Consider the following 19,990-nt stretch of genomic DNA (forward strand, 5'->3'; position numbering starts at 1 on the left):
TGTAGAATTTCAGGAGTGAAATACGTGCTGTGTTTCTAGGAGGTGGCTGTGATGGCTTTAAGCCACCCATGTGCCCTTTTGATCCTGAGCTGCTTCAGTGACTGGCATGACCCCTGGCTGAATTTAGACAGCCCCAAGGGCCCATCTCAGTTACAGCAGCCTTCCCAGGCTACCCTGTGGGCAGCAGCACTGCTCAGAATCTTTGCGGAGTGATGCCCTGTGTGCTGCAGATCTGCCACTGATTCTCTCATGCCCCCTATGTATGCCAGGGCTTACAATGGGATCCTTGGAAGGATTTCTCAGTTCCTGCACCTTGGGACTCCTCCCCTCACTGAATCCATGGTTTGGAGACTCCCTTTTCCACTCACTCTTTTACCCACCATAAAGGGTCTGGGGTGGTGGTAAGGATCTCTTTCTGGATTTTATTGAGTACACATTTCTTTTTTGGTTCAGTAATATTAATGTGGTATTTAATTTGAAAGGATGTGTTGTACTAGTAACTGAAATCATATTTTATTTTAGACTCTTGTCTCTTAAAGTGTGACCCAGAAACTTTATCCAAGAGCACTGGACAAAATGCCTGCCTAGAAAAACACACTATAGTTATCTGTATCCTGTAGTTTGCTGGATGTCCAAGCTGTACCTCAGCTATTTCAGCTGATCTATGTATTTTAATCCATTGCAGTATATTAGCAGATCAGACTTAATCAGTCTTAAGGGAGCTTTTGGACCTTGTCCATAAACAGGTCAGAGATAAGTAAGGCAGATTGTTCTGTGCTACAATATCTACAGCAAGTGAAATTTTCAGGGACATCAGCCAGCAGGATAAACTAAAGAGATTAAAGGAAGCAAAGTGAAGGGGGTGTGACTGGGATATTGACATTTTCAGACAGTCTCACTTACTTAGCATTTAAATTTTCTCTGTTGTTACACTGGTAAATATGCAAATTTGCTTTGATAATATATACGCCTCCATTGACTTAGTTCGGCGATTCTCAAACTTCATTGCATCACGATCACCTTCTGACAACAAAAATTACTACACGACCCTAGGAGGGGCGAACAGAGCCTGAGCCCACCCAAGCCCCATCACTCCAGACGGGGATGGGGCAAAGCCCAAGGGCTTCAGCCCTGGGATGGGAGTCTGGAACCTGAGCCTTTCCACTCATGGCTGAAGCCCTCAGGCTTCGGCTTCGGCCCCGGGCCCCAAAAAGTCAAAGCTAGCCCTGGCTACCCCATTAAAACAGGGTTGTGACCCACTTTGGGGTCCCAACTCACAGTTTGAGAACCACTGACTTAGGGCATGTCTACACTACAATTTTAATTTGACCTTACTGTGGTGGCTGCCACCCGGGGTTCTCGCCTCCGCGGGGTGAGGGGGAGATCCACGCCTGGAGTCCAGTCATCTGCCGTGCTCACAGCAGGAAGCAGGTAGCAGGGACCCTGGGGGGCAGCATGGTTCCCAGCAGGGAGTGGAGAGCCCAGATGGCAGCCTGGCTTGGAGCGGAGACCTGGCAGTAGCCCAGCTGGGGAGCCGGGAGCTGGCTTTCTTGGTAATTTCAGTGACAACTGATGTAAGGAACAGCTGATGTAAGGAACGCAGTGTCTACACAGACACTGTGTTGTCCTAACTACATCGACATAAGCCCAACATCTCCTGTGGAAGTGGAGTCATTATGTCGGTGCAGTAGGGCGCTTACATCGGCGGGAGCAAGGCTGTAGTGTGTACATTGACATAGTTAGGTTGACATAAGCCACCTAATGTTGACCTAACTTTGTAGCTTAGACCAAGCCTTAGTGGCATAAGATCAGAACAAAACACTGATATTGAACAGACAAAGCTATGCTAGAAATGTTGAGTGCCAGAAACCAAGGAAAACCATTGCATACTGAAATGAACCTCCATTAAGATTCATCAATGGGTGGATCCAGTCAAGAAACAGCTGGAAACAGTTTCTCTTAAAAAAACACCACCATGCTACTGAAATATGTTGCTAAAGCAATAGTATAATTTCAGCTTCTGATCAGAGGAGAATTAGGTTAAACATAGTAAATGTTCTCAGCAAATTCTTGATTTTAGTTAGTTTTTTGTTTGTTTTTCAGAAAGCAGTGGACCTTAATTCTTAGAGCTGATTTTCGAGATCATTGGACACCAAAATGGAAAGACAGTGTAAAAAGTTAGTAGAGATGAGGAGGGAAAACCCAGCCCTGTTGAAGTGAATGGGAGTTCTGCCATTGACTTCAGTAGGGGGCCAGGATTTCATCCCTGGTAAGTGCATGAGCCTGCCTTTATTTTGGTTTGAGCTTGTAAGAGTGAAAGGTCTCAAGAACTGAGGTTCAACATTTACTCCTTTCATGTGTAAGTAGAGCACTGTGATATTCTTCAGTGTAAGGGACAGATTTTTTCCACTCCTTCCCAAAAAAGTGACATCATATTTACCTGTAGCATGTAATTCTTTCAGCTCTCTTTCTTCCTGTTCTAATTGCTGAACAATGAACCCTTTCCTCTTTATTTCTCTGAAAGTAGGTATGGCAACCTCTTCCATTTCTCCCCCACAGAAGTGCATTTGTTAGCTTATCATGGGAGGGATATACTAATTCCCAGTCAGGTAAGGGTTATTTGATCATCACAGGCATTTGAAGGTGCAAGTAAAGTCTGGTCTTGTTAGTCTCTTAAAAAAAATTACTACACTCCCTTTTGCACAGCTGCTGTCTAATGGGCATTTTTAACCGCACAGTGGCAGACTTCTCCATTTCCAGATTCCTATGCTCGTTAACATCCTCTGCCTAACAACACAAAAAGAAGATGTGGTGTCTCCTATGTGAAATAAATGACTAGTGCTTTCATTTCATCAGTGAAAATCCCTGCTAAAAACTCTTTCCCCCTATTTACGGCGTTATATTCTTCTCTGGCTTGTGGCACATTATGTCTTATTAGGCTTTTTGTAATAGGGTTTCCAATTATATTACATTAGCTGAAAGTTGTTCCTAGAAGATATCCTGAATGAAATGATAATGCTATTTAGCATAGCATTGTAAATATATATTTTAGAGTACTGCGAATGAGATTTTCCTATTACCAAAACGTTTCAGAACATATGCCAGTTGTGTTAAAAAGTTTCAGGTCTGGATTGGGAGTCAGGAGACCTGGGTTCTATTGCAGGCTTTGTCATTGACCCACTGAGTGATCTTGGGTAAGTCACTTCACATCTCTGTGGTTCTCTTTTCCTCTCCTACCCTTCATCTGTCTTGTCTATTTAGATTATAGGATTCGGGGCAGGGAACAGCCTCTCTGTGTGTGTTCTTACAGCACCTAGCACAATGGGGCCCTGATCTCAGTTGTGGCCTCTTGGAACTGCTGTAATGTCAATGATAAATAACAGTAATAACTTTATTTTTTCCTTTGTAATTATATCCTTCATCTTTTATATAAATACACATAATAAAAAAGAAGAAGATATTTTCAGAGCCTTAAATCACAACATTCAGTACCATAGCGTACTTTACAAAGGACCATTCAGATTGTTCTATCATGGTTACAAAGAGAGCACTCATCAAAAGGAAGGGCAACCAATGTTGGAACTGATGGTAATGAAAATGGAGATCTTGTAGAAAAAGACAGGCATGGGATTTTCAAAAGTGATCAGCATTGGCCTAATTCTGTTGCCATTGATGTTAGTAGTAAAACACCCATTGACTTCAATGTTAACAGAGTTAAGCCAAAGCACAGAGAGAGAGTGTGAAAATCCTACCCTATATTTATAAGTATATTGCATAAAATACTAAGGAATGTAATCCTTCCATGTGACCCCATGTGTTGTATTCTACATACAGTTCTTTCTACCATATAGTTTATAGAAGATGCTTCCATCTTCTCAGTTTGACTTGTATTTGCCAATATCTTTGCAACAGAAATCCACTTTATGATGCTGAAAGGCAGATTCAGATCTCCTGGAAGGCCTAATAAGACTGTTTTGGTGGGATTGTTGTGATGATTTGGGAATCTGTCTGTACCATTTATGAATTCTGTGTGAGATTATGAGCTCTCTGCATGTGTCTTTACCAAGCTGTGAACTCCATTTTGAATGGGCAGCCCTTGCCTTCTCTGTTTACCTCCAGATTGGATTGAAATTCCAACAGGATAACGGTACAAGGCTGACAGTAGAAGGTCATTAACTCTTGAGTGCTCTGCCATTACAATGGAATAGTTCTAAATACTAGACTGGCTCCCAAACCAGAGAGGTCACCTGGCGATAAAATCACCTGGTAGATGTCTCTGATCACCTGAGGAGTTGAATCCAAGAGCCACCTGACAGAGGGCGTGGAAGCTATAAAAAGACAGATGCTGCTCTATTGGGTATCATCTCCAGCCATTGTTCCCCAGCTCAAGATGAACAGCTGCATGAAGGAGCCTGCTAAGAGAGGGGGAATCCTGACAACCTGAACATATATGGTGCCCCAATAACTTTCCAGGGAAGGGTGAATTAGTGAGGGGCTTTGCATTTTCTAAATGAGCTGTACTCGCTTGTGCTTTATCTATTAGTAAAAGTAGTATTAGGCTTCTGCACAAAGTGTCCGTGTGTGCTGTGTACTTCAAAACTACCACATGCCTCCTGTGATAGTAAAACTAACTCAGAAGGCTCAGATCTTTGGTGGTAGTCTGGGAGAGTGTATGTTTAAGATACTGGGTTGATTTGGGGATCAGCACTGGACTTGGGGCCTATGGCAGCTGGGCTGAGGGGCTCCATTTCCATGAAGGGGCAGCAGATTGAGAGCTGATCCCCAGGAAATGTGTCAGAGAAGCCAAGGAAAGAAACAACACTGCAGCCTGCTGTAACCCAGGCAAGGTTAAAACACCAGGGGCTTAGAAACTTGGATTCACCTCATAGCAATCTGGTAGGCGGCTGGCTGGAAGTACCTCACCAGATCTGTGACAGTTGTGCATTAGTTCCCGAGGCTATAGAGCCTCTTATATAACTTGTTTCTGGCATGAAATAAATGGGGCTCTAAGATAAATGGACATATTTCTGTCAGCACCACCAGCACTGGCTGTGTTATGTTAACTTACCCTTCAAGAACTTCTCTGGGGGGGACTAATAATATTGATTCAGTATTTTGTTTTGGTAGAATCTTAAGGTCAAGGAACTAGAAGTATTCTTGACATATTGTCGAATGTTTTTTCCAATTACTGTCTGAGATATGTTGAGTTCTTGTTCCCATTTCTCCTGAGTTTTCAGTCCAGAAGATATTGAAAAGAATTGAGCCATCTACTCCTTTCCCCTGCTAAATGAATCATACTGTCAAATGTTTTAAAGCAATCGTTTATTAGGGATTGATCTAAAGCCTACTGAAGTCAAAAGACTGCCATTGATTTCAGTGAGCTTTGGATCAGGCCCTCAGAAAATGTTGTTTCTTTTAGAGTAGTTCTGAATGACTTCCACAAGAATCAGGGACCCATTGTGCTAGGCACTATACATATAGAGTAAGAGACAGTCCCTGTCCCAAATTGCTTACTTTCTAAACAGACAAGACAATTAGAGTGAGTAGGGGGAAAAGACACAGAGAAATGAAGTGACAGCTGACCTGAGAATAGAATTCAGCTTTCTTGATTCCTAGACCATATCTACTGCACCATGCTGTCTCCAGTTAGTATGGCCCGTTGCCTTTGCATATATATATATATATATATTAATAAATGTGTATAACTGTTGATACAAAGAGCTAAGTGATAAAGGACAATGATCAGGAGGTAGCCGTGTTAGTCTGTATCCACAAAAACAACAAGGGTGCATCTGAAGAAGTGAGGTTTTTTTACCCACGAAAGCTTATGCCCAAATAAATCTGTTAGTCTTTAAGGTGCGACCAGACTCCTTGTTGTTTTTAAAGGACAATGAGATTTATTCTGCATATATAGGATGATTAAGGCTAAGATTTTGTCATGGTTATTTTTAGTAAAAGTCACAGATAGGTCAAGGGCAATAAACAAAAATTCACAGAAGCCATAATCTGTCTGTGACTTTTTCTGCTGCGTCTCCATGGTTTCCCCCACCATGGTGGTGGCTGGGAGCTGTGGGGTTCCCCTTCTTCTCCTGGCAGGTGGAAGCTGCAGGGTGACCATATTTCCCAAACAGAAAATGGGACACCCCTAGCCGCTCGCTTGAGGCATCTCCATCCCCCCCATTGCTGGAACCTGAGGATGGCCCCCTCAGGAGTCTGTCACCTGTTGCTGGAACTTTGCAGGGGGGCCCCCTGTCACCTGTTGCTGAAACCCTGCCAGGACCCCACTGGCTGTCAGCTCTGGTCCCGCAGCCCCTGAGGCTGAAGCAGAGAATGTCACAGAGGTCTCTGGAAGTCAGGGATTCCCTGACCTCTGTGACATAAACGTAGCCTTAAGGATGATTATTCAGTTTTGTTAATATTGTCTTGTCTTTCCAATATTTTTTACAAATGGTCTGAAATTGAATTGGGAAGTGTAGGTGTTTTCATGTAGGTGTTAGAAGCAAACTAACTAGTTTGGAATTGGTGATGTTCTTGCTGCACTGGAGTTCAGCTCAGAATGCAGTGAAAATTGGATTCATAGGGAGTGAAGCTGGTAGTCTGGTTGACTAGGGAAGTCTATACGGTGCTCCAGATAGTGTAATGAACACATTATCTATTTGCAGCCAAACTGGGATAGATGACTAGTTTTTTAAAAGCCCTCTTTTTGCGAGGGCAAGTATGGAAAGAAGTATGAGTCTGGTAAGACTGACTCTTCCTCCAGACAGCCTTACTTGGCCCCAACCCCTACACCCCCTCAAAAAAAAAAATCTTGGAGGAGAGGATTTTTATTTTCCCATTAAAAGCATTAAATTAATTTTAGTTGGTTGAAAATTTTAGCAGAAATTTTCATTTGCAATAATCTCAGGTTGCAAATAATTTTTAAGACATGTGTTCAGTTCAGCTGTTTCCCTTCTACTCACTAATACAAGGGTAGCTGCAACATCTTTCTGTATCTTTGTTTATTTCTATTATGTTGTGACCTAAATTCAAGTGGATGAGTAAAAAGCTGTGAACACACCTTTATGCCCATATGTCTATTCTACTTCCAAATACAGAAGGGTAGATGGTAATACTGTATTGGGTCTGGTCTTCTGAATATATCCATTAAGTGTTGCTTCCTTTTGATATGGAATCTTGACATAGAGCCAGAGTTTTCAATTAAATCCATTAGGTGTGGAAGTGAGGTAGCTGGATTGTGTCAAATGTCTTCTGCATGCCTTTTAATTTTGTGTGTTGTTTTACTAGCATTGCAACCTTGCTGCTTTCCGCTCTGTAGCTGGAAGACCTCTGACTTAACACCATTCATTAAGACTGATGCAAGCACGGAGCTCTACAGGATCTCTAGCCATCTTTAAAAGGATGGACTAAATCCAGATTTGCTTAGCACTGCCATCAAATACAGTCAGTCTGTCCTCTCAAAGGCCTTGTCAGCATGAAGAAGATAAGGCTACAGATGGATTTCTTGACAGTTTATGCCTGGAACATTAAGTGAAATATTTTTGTGGGTGTTATCTGCCTCAAGCCTTCCTTTTACAAACCCTGCTTGGTGCTCTTGTATTAGGATAGGAATAATTTCTCTAAGTCACATTGCTAATTTCCTGGACATCCTTACATGCCATTTGCAGGAAGGAGATGGATCAGTAATTGCCATAGCTAGGCTCGTCCTTATCTTTTTGCTTTAATGCCTTTCTCATGCCACATGACAGGATTCTTTTCTGAGAAATTTCCATGAATCCATTGTCTGATTCATACCAGCTGTGCCCAGAATGTTTAAAAAAAAAAGTCCGCTAGAAAGTCATCTGCACCAGGTGTTATTCCTGTGTTTTTGGTCCTGTATGGCTTTTTCAATCTCCCCGAGTATTATAAATCTATCTATTTGATGCACCTGATTCCAGAGAGTGCACTGAAATCAAATGTATTCATGAGGTGTTCAAACCAACACTGCTTAGAATATCCGTTAGTAGCAAAAAAATTTGGCGAACTTCTAGAACTGGGTTGATGATGTTGCTGGTTCCAGCATTACCTATCTAGCCTTATATGTGCTAAGTGTAATGTTATTACTAAGCCTGAAGAATCAAACTCATTCTGTGGAGAGGGTCAAATTCCATTTTTAATGATGGTCCATAAAACAACATATAAATTTAGCCTGGCATACCAGCCTTAATCCGCACTGCATTTCCCATTCATGCCAACAGTAGTTTTGCACAAAGATCAAGGGAAGGCACATTTATTATTTATATTACTGTAGCACCTGACACGTACCAGGACCCCATTGTTTACTGCTGTACAAACCCAGAACATGGCCTGTATGTAGTAAGTGAACGTTGTTGTATTGTCAAGTCAGTACCTTCTTGCTGAATTAAGCATCTCTCATTGAGGAGAGGGTGGGATAGGCAGGGAATGGGATGAGCTGCACTGCAGAGACTTACTTCCCGCCTCTGGGGCAGAGGAGGAATAATGACTCTCTGAGGCATAGTTCCTTTTTGGAGCTTCTCCTAGAACAGCATAACTATGCCCCTAACTCATGACTGAGACTCCAGAATCCATCTGACCCGCTATTTGTACAATATACCTCAATCTCCTCAGAGGTTGTCTTACAGAATGAACAAAATGGAAGAAAGAGAAAGAAAAGAGGGTAGGAGGGGGAAGAAAATGTGAATTTATTACTATCTGTGCATTTTTCCATTTTCTTCCAGTTAATGTAGTCTTTTAAAAGACACCCTTCTTTTTCTATAAGCTTGAAATAGCTGAATAGCTTTATGAGGAGAAAAAATGTCTTCTTTACAAATCAGTTAACAAGATTTAAATTGAATAGCCATACTCTTGTTCTTGGTAGCACCTGGTCTCTGTTAGTGAAGCATTTGCTAAAACCTCTTCTGGATGCCTAAAGCACTTAGTAGAGTTACCCAAGTACAGTGTGAAATAGCAAAATACCTAAGAGCTTATGTGTAAGGCTACGTTTTGGTCACAGGATATTTTTAGTAAAAGTCATGGGCAGTAAACCAAATTTCATGGCCCGTGACCTGTCCATGACTTGTACTATATTCCCCTGACTAAATCTTGGGTGCTCTGGCGTGACCTCGGGGTGCCGTGGGGCAGGGAGCAGCCCGGGGGCACTGCGGGTGCTCTGGGGCAAGGGGCAGCCCGGGACCCCCGCTGCTGCTCAGGGTGGGGCGCGTCGGCTGGAGTCCCCCACTGCTCCTGATGGGGGCCGGGGGGACATGTTAGCCAGAGCCCCCCGCCGCTTCTGGAGGTGGTGGGGAGCACACGGTGGCCCGAGACTGCCCCAGCAGCGGCTGGTGTGGTTGGCCCAGGGGCTGCTCGAGTGGCCCACGGGTTAGCCACACCAGCTGCTGCAGAATTCACAGAAGTCCGAGAAAGTCACAGAATCCATGACTTCTGTGACAGACTTGCAGCCTTACTTACTGCAAGTTCCTTTGAGGCTTTTCTTCAGACAGCGGAATGCTGCTCCCTTTTTGTTAAGTTCTGTTGGGAAGTCTGCATTCATTATCATCATTTTGTCATTAAATGTGAGTAGCTTAAATATCACTGGGCTTGGTTTTTCTTGACTTCTTTATCTGAATTTGATATTCTCTATTTCAATTGGAGGAAAGTGCCCCTGTAACTTTAACAAGGCAGGTAGCAGTTTTTGTAGCAAGGACATTGGCTCTTTTCCCCCCTCTCTCCCTTCTGCCAGTCCTAGTATGTGAAGCTTATTCCTTTGAGACCTATTCTCAAAATCCTTGTTTCTCTTCCATTTTCACCATACATGCCTTTAAAAGAAGCTGCTTCAGCATTTAATCCATCTGCCCTGTGGCTGTTTAATTTTTTTAGTTTCATTCCCCCAGATAAACCCATATGAGCATTCATTTGAGAAGCAGCCTTTGAGAGGGTTTTAATATCCCCAGAATTCAGGGCTAACTGTGTGGACATCATTTTTCTGAGCACCACCATTTCCTGTGAGAGAGTTCCTGATGCTGAGCCACCATTGTTTCTTTGTTAGGTAAATCCTCTGACGCACTTTTTTTTATCAGTATGGTCCATTTTTTTGTGGTTCATCTTTTATCTCGCTGCTGGCAACTCTATGTTACCAGGAACTTTTAAAGTAAAAGTGTAGGTTTTATTTTTCTTGGTGGGGAGAGGTAAGGAGTACACAAAACAGGCTGCTGTCTTTCCCTCCCCACGTCTAGCATAACTGACACGTTTTGTGCTGCTCCCTGTGACAGGTATGTAAATTACTTAATGAGCTAATTCGTGTGTCTGCAATTAATTTCCTTATAGCCATAAACTTCATCTTTAATTTTTTTTTATAGATTTAGAGCTTGTATTGCTGTAATGAATGAAGCCCTCGGTTTATCTACAGGGCAACAGCAAAGCAAGCTTCCCACTCACAGTTCTCCCGATCTTGGGAACATCTGCTAAGAAGTTGTTTAGCCACTGCTAACAGCCAGTTAGTAAGTACGCTGATGAGTTGGTGCTGCGGCAGCTGGACCTGAGACCCACCAACTCATCTCATATAGGGACCACCAAACATCCACTCAATAGGAGTAACTTTTAAGCTCTACTAAACTGGACTGGATTCATACTGGTCACCAACAGGCTCTGAAGCTCATTTGCAATGTTTTGAGACATCCATGCCCCTCAAACACTGTCACACCTTCGAGATTTAAGTGCATTTTCTGGTAGGCAGGATCTTCCACTCTCTGCACATACAAGCGACATCTTTCACCCACTGCTGTCAGGGTGAAATCCTGACTCCATTGAAGTAAATGGCAAAACTCCCATTCAGTGGGGCCAGGAGTTCACCTTTAGTGTTCTTAAGCTATCCCTGTAATTTGTGTCCCACCTAGTTCTTAAAAGGACATTAACTCCCATTTCCTGAAATATTAACCCTACAAATATAACAAAGAAACATAATATTCTCATTCACCTCTAAATATAATTGTGCAATTAAAAAGTAATTTTGACAATTATTCCAGCATCCTCCCCTTAATTTACATATTTTATCCCCATGATTCATCAGTCAGGTTTGAAGCCACAACCTTTAGATACTGTGATAGACCCAGGCCAGTTGGGTACAGCAGAGCAGTAGAAGGCAGATATACTGGCCACTGGATAAGCAGTTTTCTGTTCCCTGACTGACCAGAGCAGGGGCTGCTCCAGGCTAGGTGGACACATGACTCCAATTAGCCTGCAGAGTGTCAGTCTAAGCTGTTAGACTAATCTGAATACCTGACTCTAATTAAGGCCCCTCTGATACTATGAAAGGGCTCACTCCGGTCAGGCTGAGAGAGCCAGAGGAGAGGAAGTGCAGCTGCAGGCTGGGTAATGAAGACACCCTCAAACCACTGGAAGGGAGCCCTAAAGTAAGGGTGAAGAAGGCGTTAAGAGAGAGAAGCGGGAGAGCTGTGGGGAAGTGACCCAGGGAAGGGTAGCAGCTCTGGCGGTGAAAGGTCGACTGCCAACAGCTGCTGCCATTAGGGTTCCTGGGCTGGAACCCGGAGTAGAGGGCGGGCCCGGGTTCCCCTCAACCCGCCACCACAGAAACATCTCCTGGGAGGGAAGACAGGCCCCTGTCAGGACAGGAGGCTAAACTGTTCTTGAATAAGCCCAGAGGGACCACAGAGACTGTGGGAGTTTTCTCACCAACCTCCTTGCTGGCTTATGATGAAAAGGGCTCAGTAGACTGTAACCCTGGCCCTAGAGAGAGAAGGGCTAAGTGGAGGGTTGCAGTGAGCCTCTGAGGCTAGCATAAACCTCCTGGAAGTGCGGGACCCACGGGGACAAGGTCGGAGCTCTGCCACAATACATAACAAAGACCTCTTCCATTTCAACCATATAAGTATCCAGTGGGCAAGTCCAGTGTGTGTGTGTGTGGGGGGGGGGGATGACAATACAGTTTATCGTTGAGTTATGTAACTATTTGTGAATTAGAATGTTGATAATCAGGATTCCTGTTCTCTTCCTGGCTCTGGGAACACACATGATTTAGTGGTTAGACAGAGAGTAGCTAAGTGTAACAACATCCTTTTTGGGCTGGCTGTAGAAAATGAACCTGTAATCTCTGAGCATGAGCTTCTCCCATTTGACCTAAAAATTAATGCTTATGAGCCTGGGGGCTGTAGCAGTAACATATAGCACTAACCTCTAAATGTAGTCTAGCCACTAGAGAGGGACAAAGGTCCTTATTGTGACTGTTGGCTACACAAGTACATAATCTGGGCCATTTTCTCTGACAGGCGGTGTGGCAAACTGGATGAGACTTGGCTGTGTCCCGTGAGTAAACTGGCTTCTGTTCTCAGTCTGTCTGCACTGACCACATCCAATCTCTCAGTTATCTTAGGGTATGTCTACACTACGAAATTAGGTCGAATTTATAGAAGCCGGTTTTATAGAAATCAGTTTTATACAGCCGATTGTGTGTGTCCCCACATAAAATGCTCTCAGTGCATTAAGTCGGCGGACAGCGTCCACAGTACCGAGGCTAGCGTCGACTTCCAGAGCATTGTGCTGTGGGTAGCTATCCCACAGTTCCCGCAGTCTCCGCCGCCCATTGGAATTCTGGGTTGAGATCCCAATGCCTGAAGATGCAAAAACAGTGTCGCGGGGGGTTCTGGGTACATGTCGTCAGGCCCCTCCCCCTTCATCAGAGCAACGGCAGACAATCGATTCGTGCCTTTTTACCTGGGTTACCTGTGCAGACAACATACCACTCCAAGCATGCTGCCCGCTCAGCTCAGCTCACCGTCACCATATGTCATCTGGGTGCCAGCAGACGTGGTACTGCATTGCTATACAGCAGCAGCTAATTGCCTTTTGGCAGTAGATGGTGCAGTATGACTGGTAGCCGTCATTGGCTATCTAGGTGCTGGCAGATGTGGGGCTGCATTGCTACACAGCAGCAGCCTCTTGCCTTTTGGCAGTAGATGGTGTATTACGACTGGTATCCATCGTCGTCATACTCCAGTTTAATCAGAGGCACCTGGGCAGACATGCTTTGTCTCCTGGAGACTCAGTCCTGCCGGCAGTCCTATTGAACCATCTTGACGAAGATGGCTAGCAGTTGTAGTACAGTATCCTCTGCCAAGCACCCAGAAGATGCCGAGGGCTATCAGTCATGCTGTACCGTCTGCTGCCAGCTTAAGATATAAAAAATAGATGTATTCATTTGCTTCCCCCTCCCTCCGTGAAATCAACGGCCTGCTAAACCCATGGTTTTGAGTTCAATCTTTGGGGGGGCCATTCTCGGTGACAGTTGTTTGTGTTTCTCCCTGATGCACAGCCACCTTTGTTGATTTTAATTCCCTGTACCTGTATGCGATGTCATCACTAGCCCCTCCCTTCCTCCCTCCATCAAATACTAGTTTCGCGCCTTTTTTCAGATCAGACGCCATAGCACTGGGATCATGGAGTCCACTCAGATCACAGCGGCAATTATGAGCACTATGAACACCAAGCACATTGTCCTGGAGTATATCCAGAGCCAGGATATGCCAAAGCAAAACCAGGACCAGCCAAGGAGGTGATTGCAGCACGGCAACGAGAGTGATGAGGAAATTGACATGGACATAGACCTCTCACAAAGTACAGGCCCCAGCAATGTGCAAATCATGGTGTTACTGGGGCAGGTTCATGCAGTGGAACACTGATTCTGGGCCCTGGAAACAAGCACAAACTGGTGGGACCACATCGTGTTGCAGGTGTGGGACAATTCCCAGTGGCTGCGAAACTTTTGCATGCGTAAGGGCACTTTCATGGAACTTTGTGACTTGCTTTCCCCTGCCCTGAAGCGCCAGACTACCAGGATGAGAGCAGCCCTCACAGTTGAGAAGCGAGTGGCGATAGCCCTGTGGAAGCTTGCAATGCCAGTCAGCTACCGGTCAGTTGGGAATCAATTTGGAGTAGGCAAATCTACTGTGGGGGCTGCTGTGATCCAAGTTGCCAGGGCAATCAAAGACCTGCTGATATCAAGGGTAGTGACTCTGGGAAACGTGCAGGTCATAGTGGATGGCTTTGCTGCAATGGGATTCCCAAACTGTGGTGGGGCGATAGATGGAACCCATATCCCTATCTTGTCACCGGAGCACCAAGCCACCGAGTACATAAACCGCAAGGGGTATTTTTCAATGCTGCTGCAAGCCCTGGTGGATCACAAGGGACGTTTCACCAACATCAACGTGGGATGGCCGGGAAAGGTACTTGATGCTCGCGTCTTCAGGCACTCTGGTCTGTTTCGAAAGCTGGAGGAAGGGACTTTCTTCCCGGACCAGAAAATAACCATTGGGGATGTTGAAATGCCTATCGTGATCCTTGGGGACCCAGCCTACCCCTTAATACCATGGCTCATGAAGCCGTACACAGGCAGCCTGGACAGTAGTCAGGACCTGTTCAACTACAGGCTGAGCAAGTGCTAAACGGTGGTGGAATGTGCATTTGGATGTTTAAAAGCGCGCTGGTGCAGCTTACTGACTCGCTCAGACCTCAGCGAAAAAAATATCCCCATTGTTATTGCTGCTTGCTGTGCACTCCACAATATCTGTGAGAGTAGGGGGAGACATTTATGGCGGGGTGAGAGGTTGAGGCAAATCGCCTGGCCGCTGATTACGCGCAGCCAGACACCAGGGCGGTTAGAAGAGCACAGCAGGGCGCGGTGCGCATCAGAGAAGCTTTGAAAATGAGTTTTGTGACTGGCCAGGCTACGGTGTGAAACTTCTGTTTGTTTCTCCTTGATGAACCCTCCGCCCCCCCCCCCCGGTTCACTCTACTTCCCTGTAAACCAACCACCCCACCCTCCCCTCCCCCCTTCGAGCACCACTTGCAGAGGCAGTAAAGTCATTGTTACTTCTCATTCATGCATTCTTTATTAATTCATCACACAACTAGGGGGATAATTGCCAAGGTAGCCTGGGATGGGTGGGGAAGGAGGGAAGGAAAAGGACACACTGCAGTTTAAAACTTTAAAACTTTAACTCTTATTGAAGCCCAGCCTTCTAATGCTCGGGCATTCATCTGGGGTGGAGTGACTGGGTGGCTGGAGGCCCCCCCACCGTGTTCTTGGGCATCTGGGTGAGAAGGCTATGGAACTTGGGGAGGAGGGCTGTTGGTTACACAGGGGCTGTAGCAGCGGTCTCTGCTCCTGCTGCCTTTCCTGCAGCTCAACCATACGCTGGAGCATATCAGTTTGATGCTCCAGCAGCTGGAGCATCGACTCTTGCCTTCTGTCTGCAAGCTGACACCACCTATCCTCTTCAGCCCGCCACTTGCTCTGTTCATCCCGCAGTTCTGCCCGCCACCTCTCCTCTCGTTCATATTGTGCTTTTCTGTAGTCTGACATTGACTGCCTCCACGCATTCTGCTGTGCTCTTTCAGCGTGGGAGGACATCTGGAGCTCCGAGAACATATCATCCCGAGTCCGCCGTTTTCTCCTTCTAATCTTCACTAGCCTCTGCGAAGGAGAAACATGTGCAGCTGGTGAAGGAGACGGGAGAGGTGGTTAAAAAAGACACATTTTAGAGAACAATGGGTACACTCTTTCACATTAAATTTTGCTGTTCACATTACACAGCACATGTGCTTTCATTACAAGGTCGCATTTTTCCTCTTATATTAAGGGCCTGCCGGTTGGGTGTGAGAGATCACTCACGCAGTTCCAGACAACAGATTTTGGCTTGCATCCAGCCATGGTAAGCCACAGTCTTTTGGCTTTTTTAACCTTCTTAACATGTGGGAATGGTTTCAAACAGTAGTGCCCTCATTTCCCATACCAAGCACCCCTTGGGTTGGCCATTTAAAATGGGTTTGCAATGTAAAAGGAGGGGCTGCGGTTTCCGGGTTAACATGCAGCACAAACCCAAATACTCCCCCTCCCGCCCCCACACTCAATTCTCTGGGATGATCACTTCACCCCTCCCCCCTACCGCGTGGCTAACAGCGAGGAACATTTCTGTTCAGCCGAGCAGGAACGGGCACCTCTGAATGTCCCCTTAATAAAAGCACCCCATTTCAACCAGGGTGACCGTGAATGATATCACTCTCCTGAGGATAACAAAGAGAGATAAGGAATGGATGTTGTCTGCATGCCAGCAAACACCGGGACCATACGCTGCCATGCTTTGTTATGCAATGATTCCAGACTACATGCTACTGGCCTGGCGTGGTAAAGTGTCCTACCATGGCGAACGGGATAAGGCAGCCCTCCCCAGAAACCTTTTGCAAAGGCTTTGGGAGTACATGAAGGAGAGCTTTCTGGAGATGTCCCTGGAGGATTTCCGCTCCATCCCCATATACGTTAACAGACTTTTCCAGTAGCTGTACTGGCCGTGATTGCCAGGGCAAATTAATCATTAAACATGCTTGCTTTTAAACCATATGTAATATTTACAAAGGTACACTCACCAGAGGTCCCCTGTGTGCCCTCAGGGTCTGGGAGCACACCTTGGGTGAGTTTGGGGGTTACTGGTTCCAGGTCCAGGGTGATAAACATATCTTGGCTGTTGGGGAAACCGGTTTCTCCGCTTCCTTGCTGCTGTGAGCTATCTACATTATCTTCATCCTTATCTTCCTCGTACCCTGAACTCACTTCCCTGTTGTGTGTTTCTCCATTGACGGAGTCAAAGCACACGGTTGGGGTAGTGGTGGCTGCACCCCCTAGCATCGCATGCTGCTCCGCGTAGAAGCGGCATGTTTGCGGCTCTGCCCTGGACCTTCCGTTTGCCTCTCTGGCTTTGTGGTAGGCTTGCCTTAGCTCCTTAATTTTCACGCGGCACTGCTGTGCATCCCTGTTATGGCCTCTGTCCTTCATGGCCTTTGAGACCTTTGCTAATATTTTGCCATTTCGTTTACTGCTACGGAGTTCAGCTAGCACTGATTCGTCTCCCCATATGGTGAGCAGATCCTGTATCTCCCGTTCGGTCCATGATGGCGCTCTTTTGCAATCCTGGGACTCCATCATGGTTACCTGTGCTGATGAGCTCTGCATGGCCACCTGTGCTCTCCACGCTGGGCAAACAGGAAATGAAATTCAAAAGTTCGCGGGGCTTTTCCTGTCTACCTGGTCAGTGCATCTGAGTTGAGAGTGCTGTCCAGAGCAGTCACAATGAAGCACTGTGGGATAGCTCCCAGAGGCCAATAATGTCGAATTCCGTCCACACTACCCCAATTCCAACCCACAAAGGCCGATTTTGGCGCTAATCCCCTCGTCGGAGGTGGAGTAAAGAAACCGGTTTAAAGGGCCCTTTAAGTCGAAAAAAAGGGCTTTGTCATGTGAACGTGTCCAGGCTTAATTCGATTTAACGCTGCTAAATTCGACCTAAACTCGTAGTGTAGACCAGGCCTCAGCTGTTAAGTGGGCAAGTGATAGTCCCTAAGATAGGGGTATGTGAGCCCTTAAAGTTGTGAAGTGCACAGAAATATTAAGACCAGTTTGGAGAAGATTAGAGCCAAGAGGCTTTTGGCTTGTAGTTAGGGTGACCAGATGTCCCGATTTTATAGGGATGGTCCCTATATTTGGGACTTTTTCTTACATAGGGTCCTATTATCCCCCACCCCATCCCGATTTTTCACACTTGCTATCTAGTCACCCTACTTGTAGTTCAGTGTACCTTCCCCTAAGGCTACAGGTTATTAGGGGGAAGGGTCTCCTTTTCCTCCATTCATATCTTGCAGTACAGGGGTCTGCCTGGGTGGCACACTTCTCCTCAAAGGCACTACAGAGCCGATATAACTTGTGCTGGTGGATAAGAGCCCTCAAGGCTCTGCTCAAACAGGACTGCTGGAAGTGTGTTAAGATCCATACTCAACCCCTAGCCTTCCCTGGAGTCCCTCATCTGCTGGGGTGGGGGTGGGGAGTTCAGGAGGACTAAAGTAGGCCTCCCTAGAGTTCCCCCAGCTGCTACTTTAAGTCCCTTTTCTGCTGCTGGAGTGACTGAGAATCTGGCCTCTATTGCAAATAGCACTACCCCAAATGAAAAAAGAGCTTGAAAAGAAAAGAAAAATTAGTAGCACACTTAGCTTTATTGAAATTGAACAAATAACTTTTTTAATAAATGCTTTTACAGCAAGTGTAAAATTTTTAATGATCTTGTTATGTTTTATCTTAGTTTCTTTTTCTGTGTAAGCAAAAATACCTTTTTTTTATTTCAATTTTTATTTTTTTCTACTTTAAAACATGTAGCAAGGATTTGAACCACGTAGCTCTGGCACCAAAAGGTAACAGGTTATGAAAATCACAGTACAGTTTTAAAATTCTTAGGTTAGTCAATGATATTTAAAATGATCGCCACTTCGAGTAAAGATATAAATTAGAGGTCTGTAAACAAGTTGTGTTTACCTACAGAGCTATCAATTGCAGCTACAATGAGAGCAGTAATAGAAAGAAATAGAAAGTCAATGCTAAACTGAGCTACACCAGCCAGGAAACAAGTTCTTAATAAATAGTGTGGTACAGGGTAGCACAACAGGTAAAATACAGTTTGGCACCTCAAGTTGCATGTAAAAACAGCAGAAATGAAATGAAATAAGTGCACTCTCTTAGAACAAAAATAAAATGGGCAGTTTAACTGGTTTCTATGAGTGTCAGCTATCAAATAAATAGCACAATACACAAGTTTGACCCCAAAATTACAATTCTAATAAAGCAAGATAATATTAAAATGCACACCCACAAGGATATTAAAGTATAAATCATTTTTCCCTGTTAGTAGAAATAAGTTACAACGCACAAAAGGACTTCTTGGTGAACTGCTAACTACAGACATTTTAATGGAATGTAGCACAGTAGACTTGTTTCAAATAGAAAGGCAGCATTATCCTGAATAAGTTTGGTCCTCTTATAACTCACTGTACTGTAGCCAGTACAGTCCCATAGTAGGTGTTTCAGGTTGGTCGGTTGTTTTTATTTTTTTCAATATCTTAGTGACATTGTTGAGTAAAATTTGGCCCTGTTTAAGAGCGTCTGATCAATGCAGAATCTGGAAGAACAATACTGAGTGTACGTAAGGGGATCCGTATTGCATGGTCCCACGGCATCTTGTTTTTGCTGTCAATCACTTTTTTCCTATGCTTTTGCTTCCGTTCCATTTTTTTGTCTTATTCTCTTCAGTAGCATGGGCGAAAAAAAATCCTCAGTCCAAATGACAGAAAGACATTTCACTGTTTATTTACAAGCAAATCGCTTTGGCTACAAGGTCCCAGCACCCCCAGAGAGTTGCCTATTTCTTGTGAATATCCTCATGCCGTATAATTTTGTACGTAATCCAGTAAAAGATATTGAAAATGAGGAAGGCTAGTGGGAACGCAGCTCGGGATATTGTATCAATCCTTTTTGCACGGTCAACAAACTTCTTTCTGATGGACTCTGAATCCTTTGGTGGCGCCAGAGGGGGGTTTGGAGGAGTGGCCTTGACTGCGGTGCCATCTTTGACCTGGAGACAGTGACCCATCCCGTAACCACTGAAATTGAAGCGACTGTCACGGGTAACGTCATCTTCCTGGAGGATAAAGGACAGAAATAAGAGACAATCAATTGTCTATGTAGAATACAATTAAGGTTGTAGCATCCAGGAGCACTGCAAAGTTCCTTAACAAACCAGTGGACAAGCTTTTTGGTTCGAGTTAATATAACACTGCCTTACAAAATTCCACTGGCTCGCTCGCCTCAAGCTGTATAATATTTTTTGACAGGTGAGTAAATATCATGCCCTTTATCATCATCCTGATAACTAGGTGATGAAGACTTCGTGCCTGAGCTGGTAAATTTTCATGACCGTTTTGCCAAGCTGAAAGAATAACGATGTTTGAGCTACAATTACTGGCAGCTGTCCATGAATGATTCAAAACCACCAAACCAGTGACGCCATTCTACTCAGGATGAAAAGCAAGCCCAGAAGCTGCCCTAGTTCCTAAATTTGATATGGCTGAGGACCAGAAAAGTCAGGAAGAGCATAGAGAACCC

The 19,990-nt window shown here is 44.9% G+C and overlaps 1 protein-coding gene across 6 annotated transcripts in view; it reads right to left on the reverse strand.

Moving 5' to 3' along the window:
• Positions 1–18,197: 18,197 nt before the first annotated feature.
• GLRA2 (glycine receptor alpha 2) overlaps positions 18,198–19,990 on the reverse strand; it is a 163,177-nt gene continuing 161,384 nt past the window's right edge. For all 6 annotated transcript variants that reach the window (XM_054016504.1, XM_054016503.1, XM_054016509.1 and 3 more), the window contains one exon: positions 18,198–19,526. In XM_054016504.1, coding sequence (XP_053872479.1) covers positions 19,248–19,526 — 279 coding nt within the window. In that variant the 3' untranslated portion in view covers positions 18,198–19,247. The remainder of the gene's footprint in view (positions 19,527–19,990) is intronic.

This window comes from Malaclemys terrapin, chromosome 1 (assembly GCF_027887155.1).
Source record: "Malaclemys terrapin pileata isolate rMalTer1 chromosome 1, rMalTer1.hap1, whole genome shotgun sequence".
NCBI lineage: Eukaryota > Metazoa > Chordata > Testudines > Emydidae > Malaclemys > Malaclemys terrapin.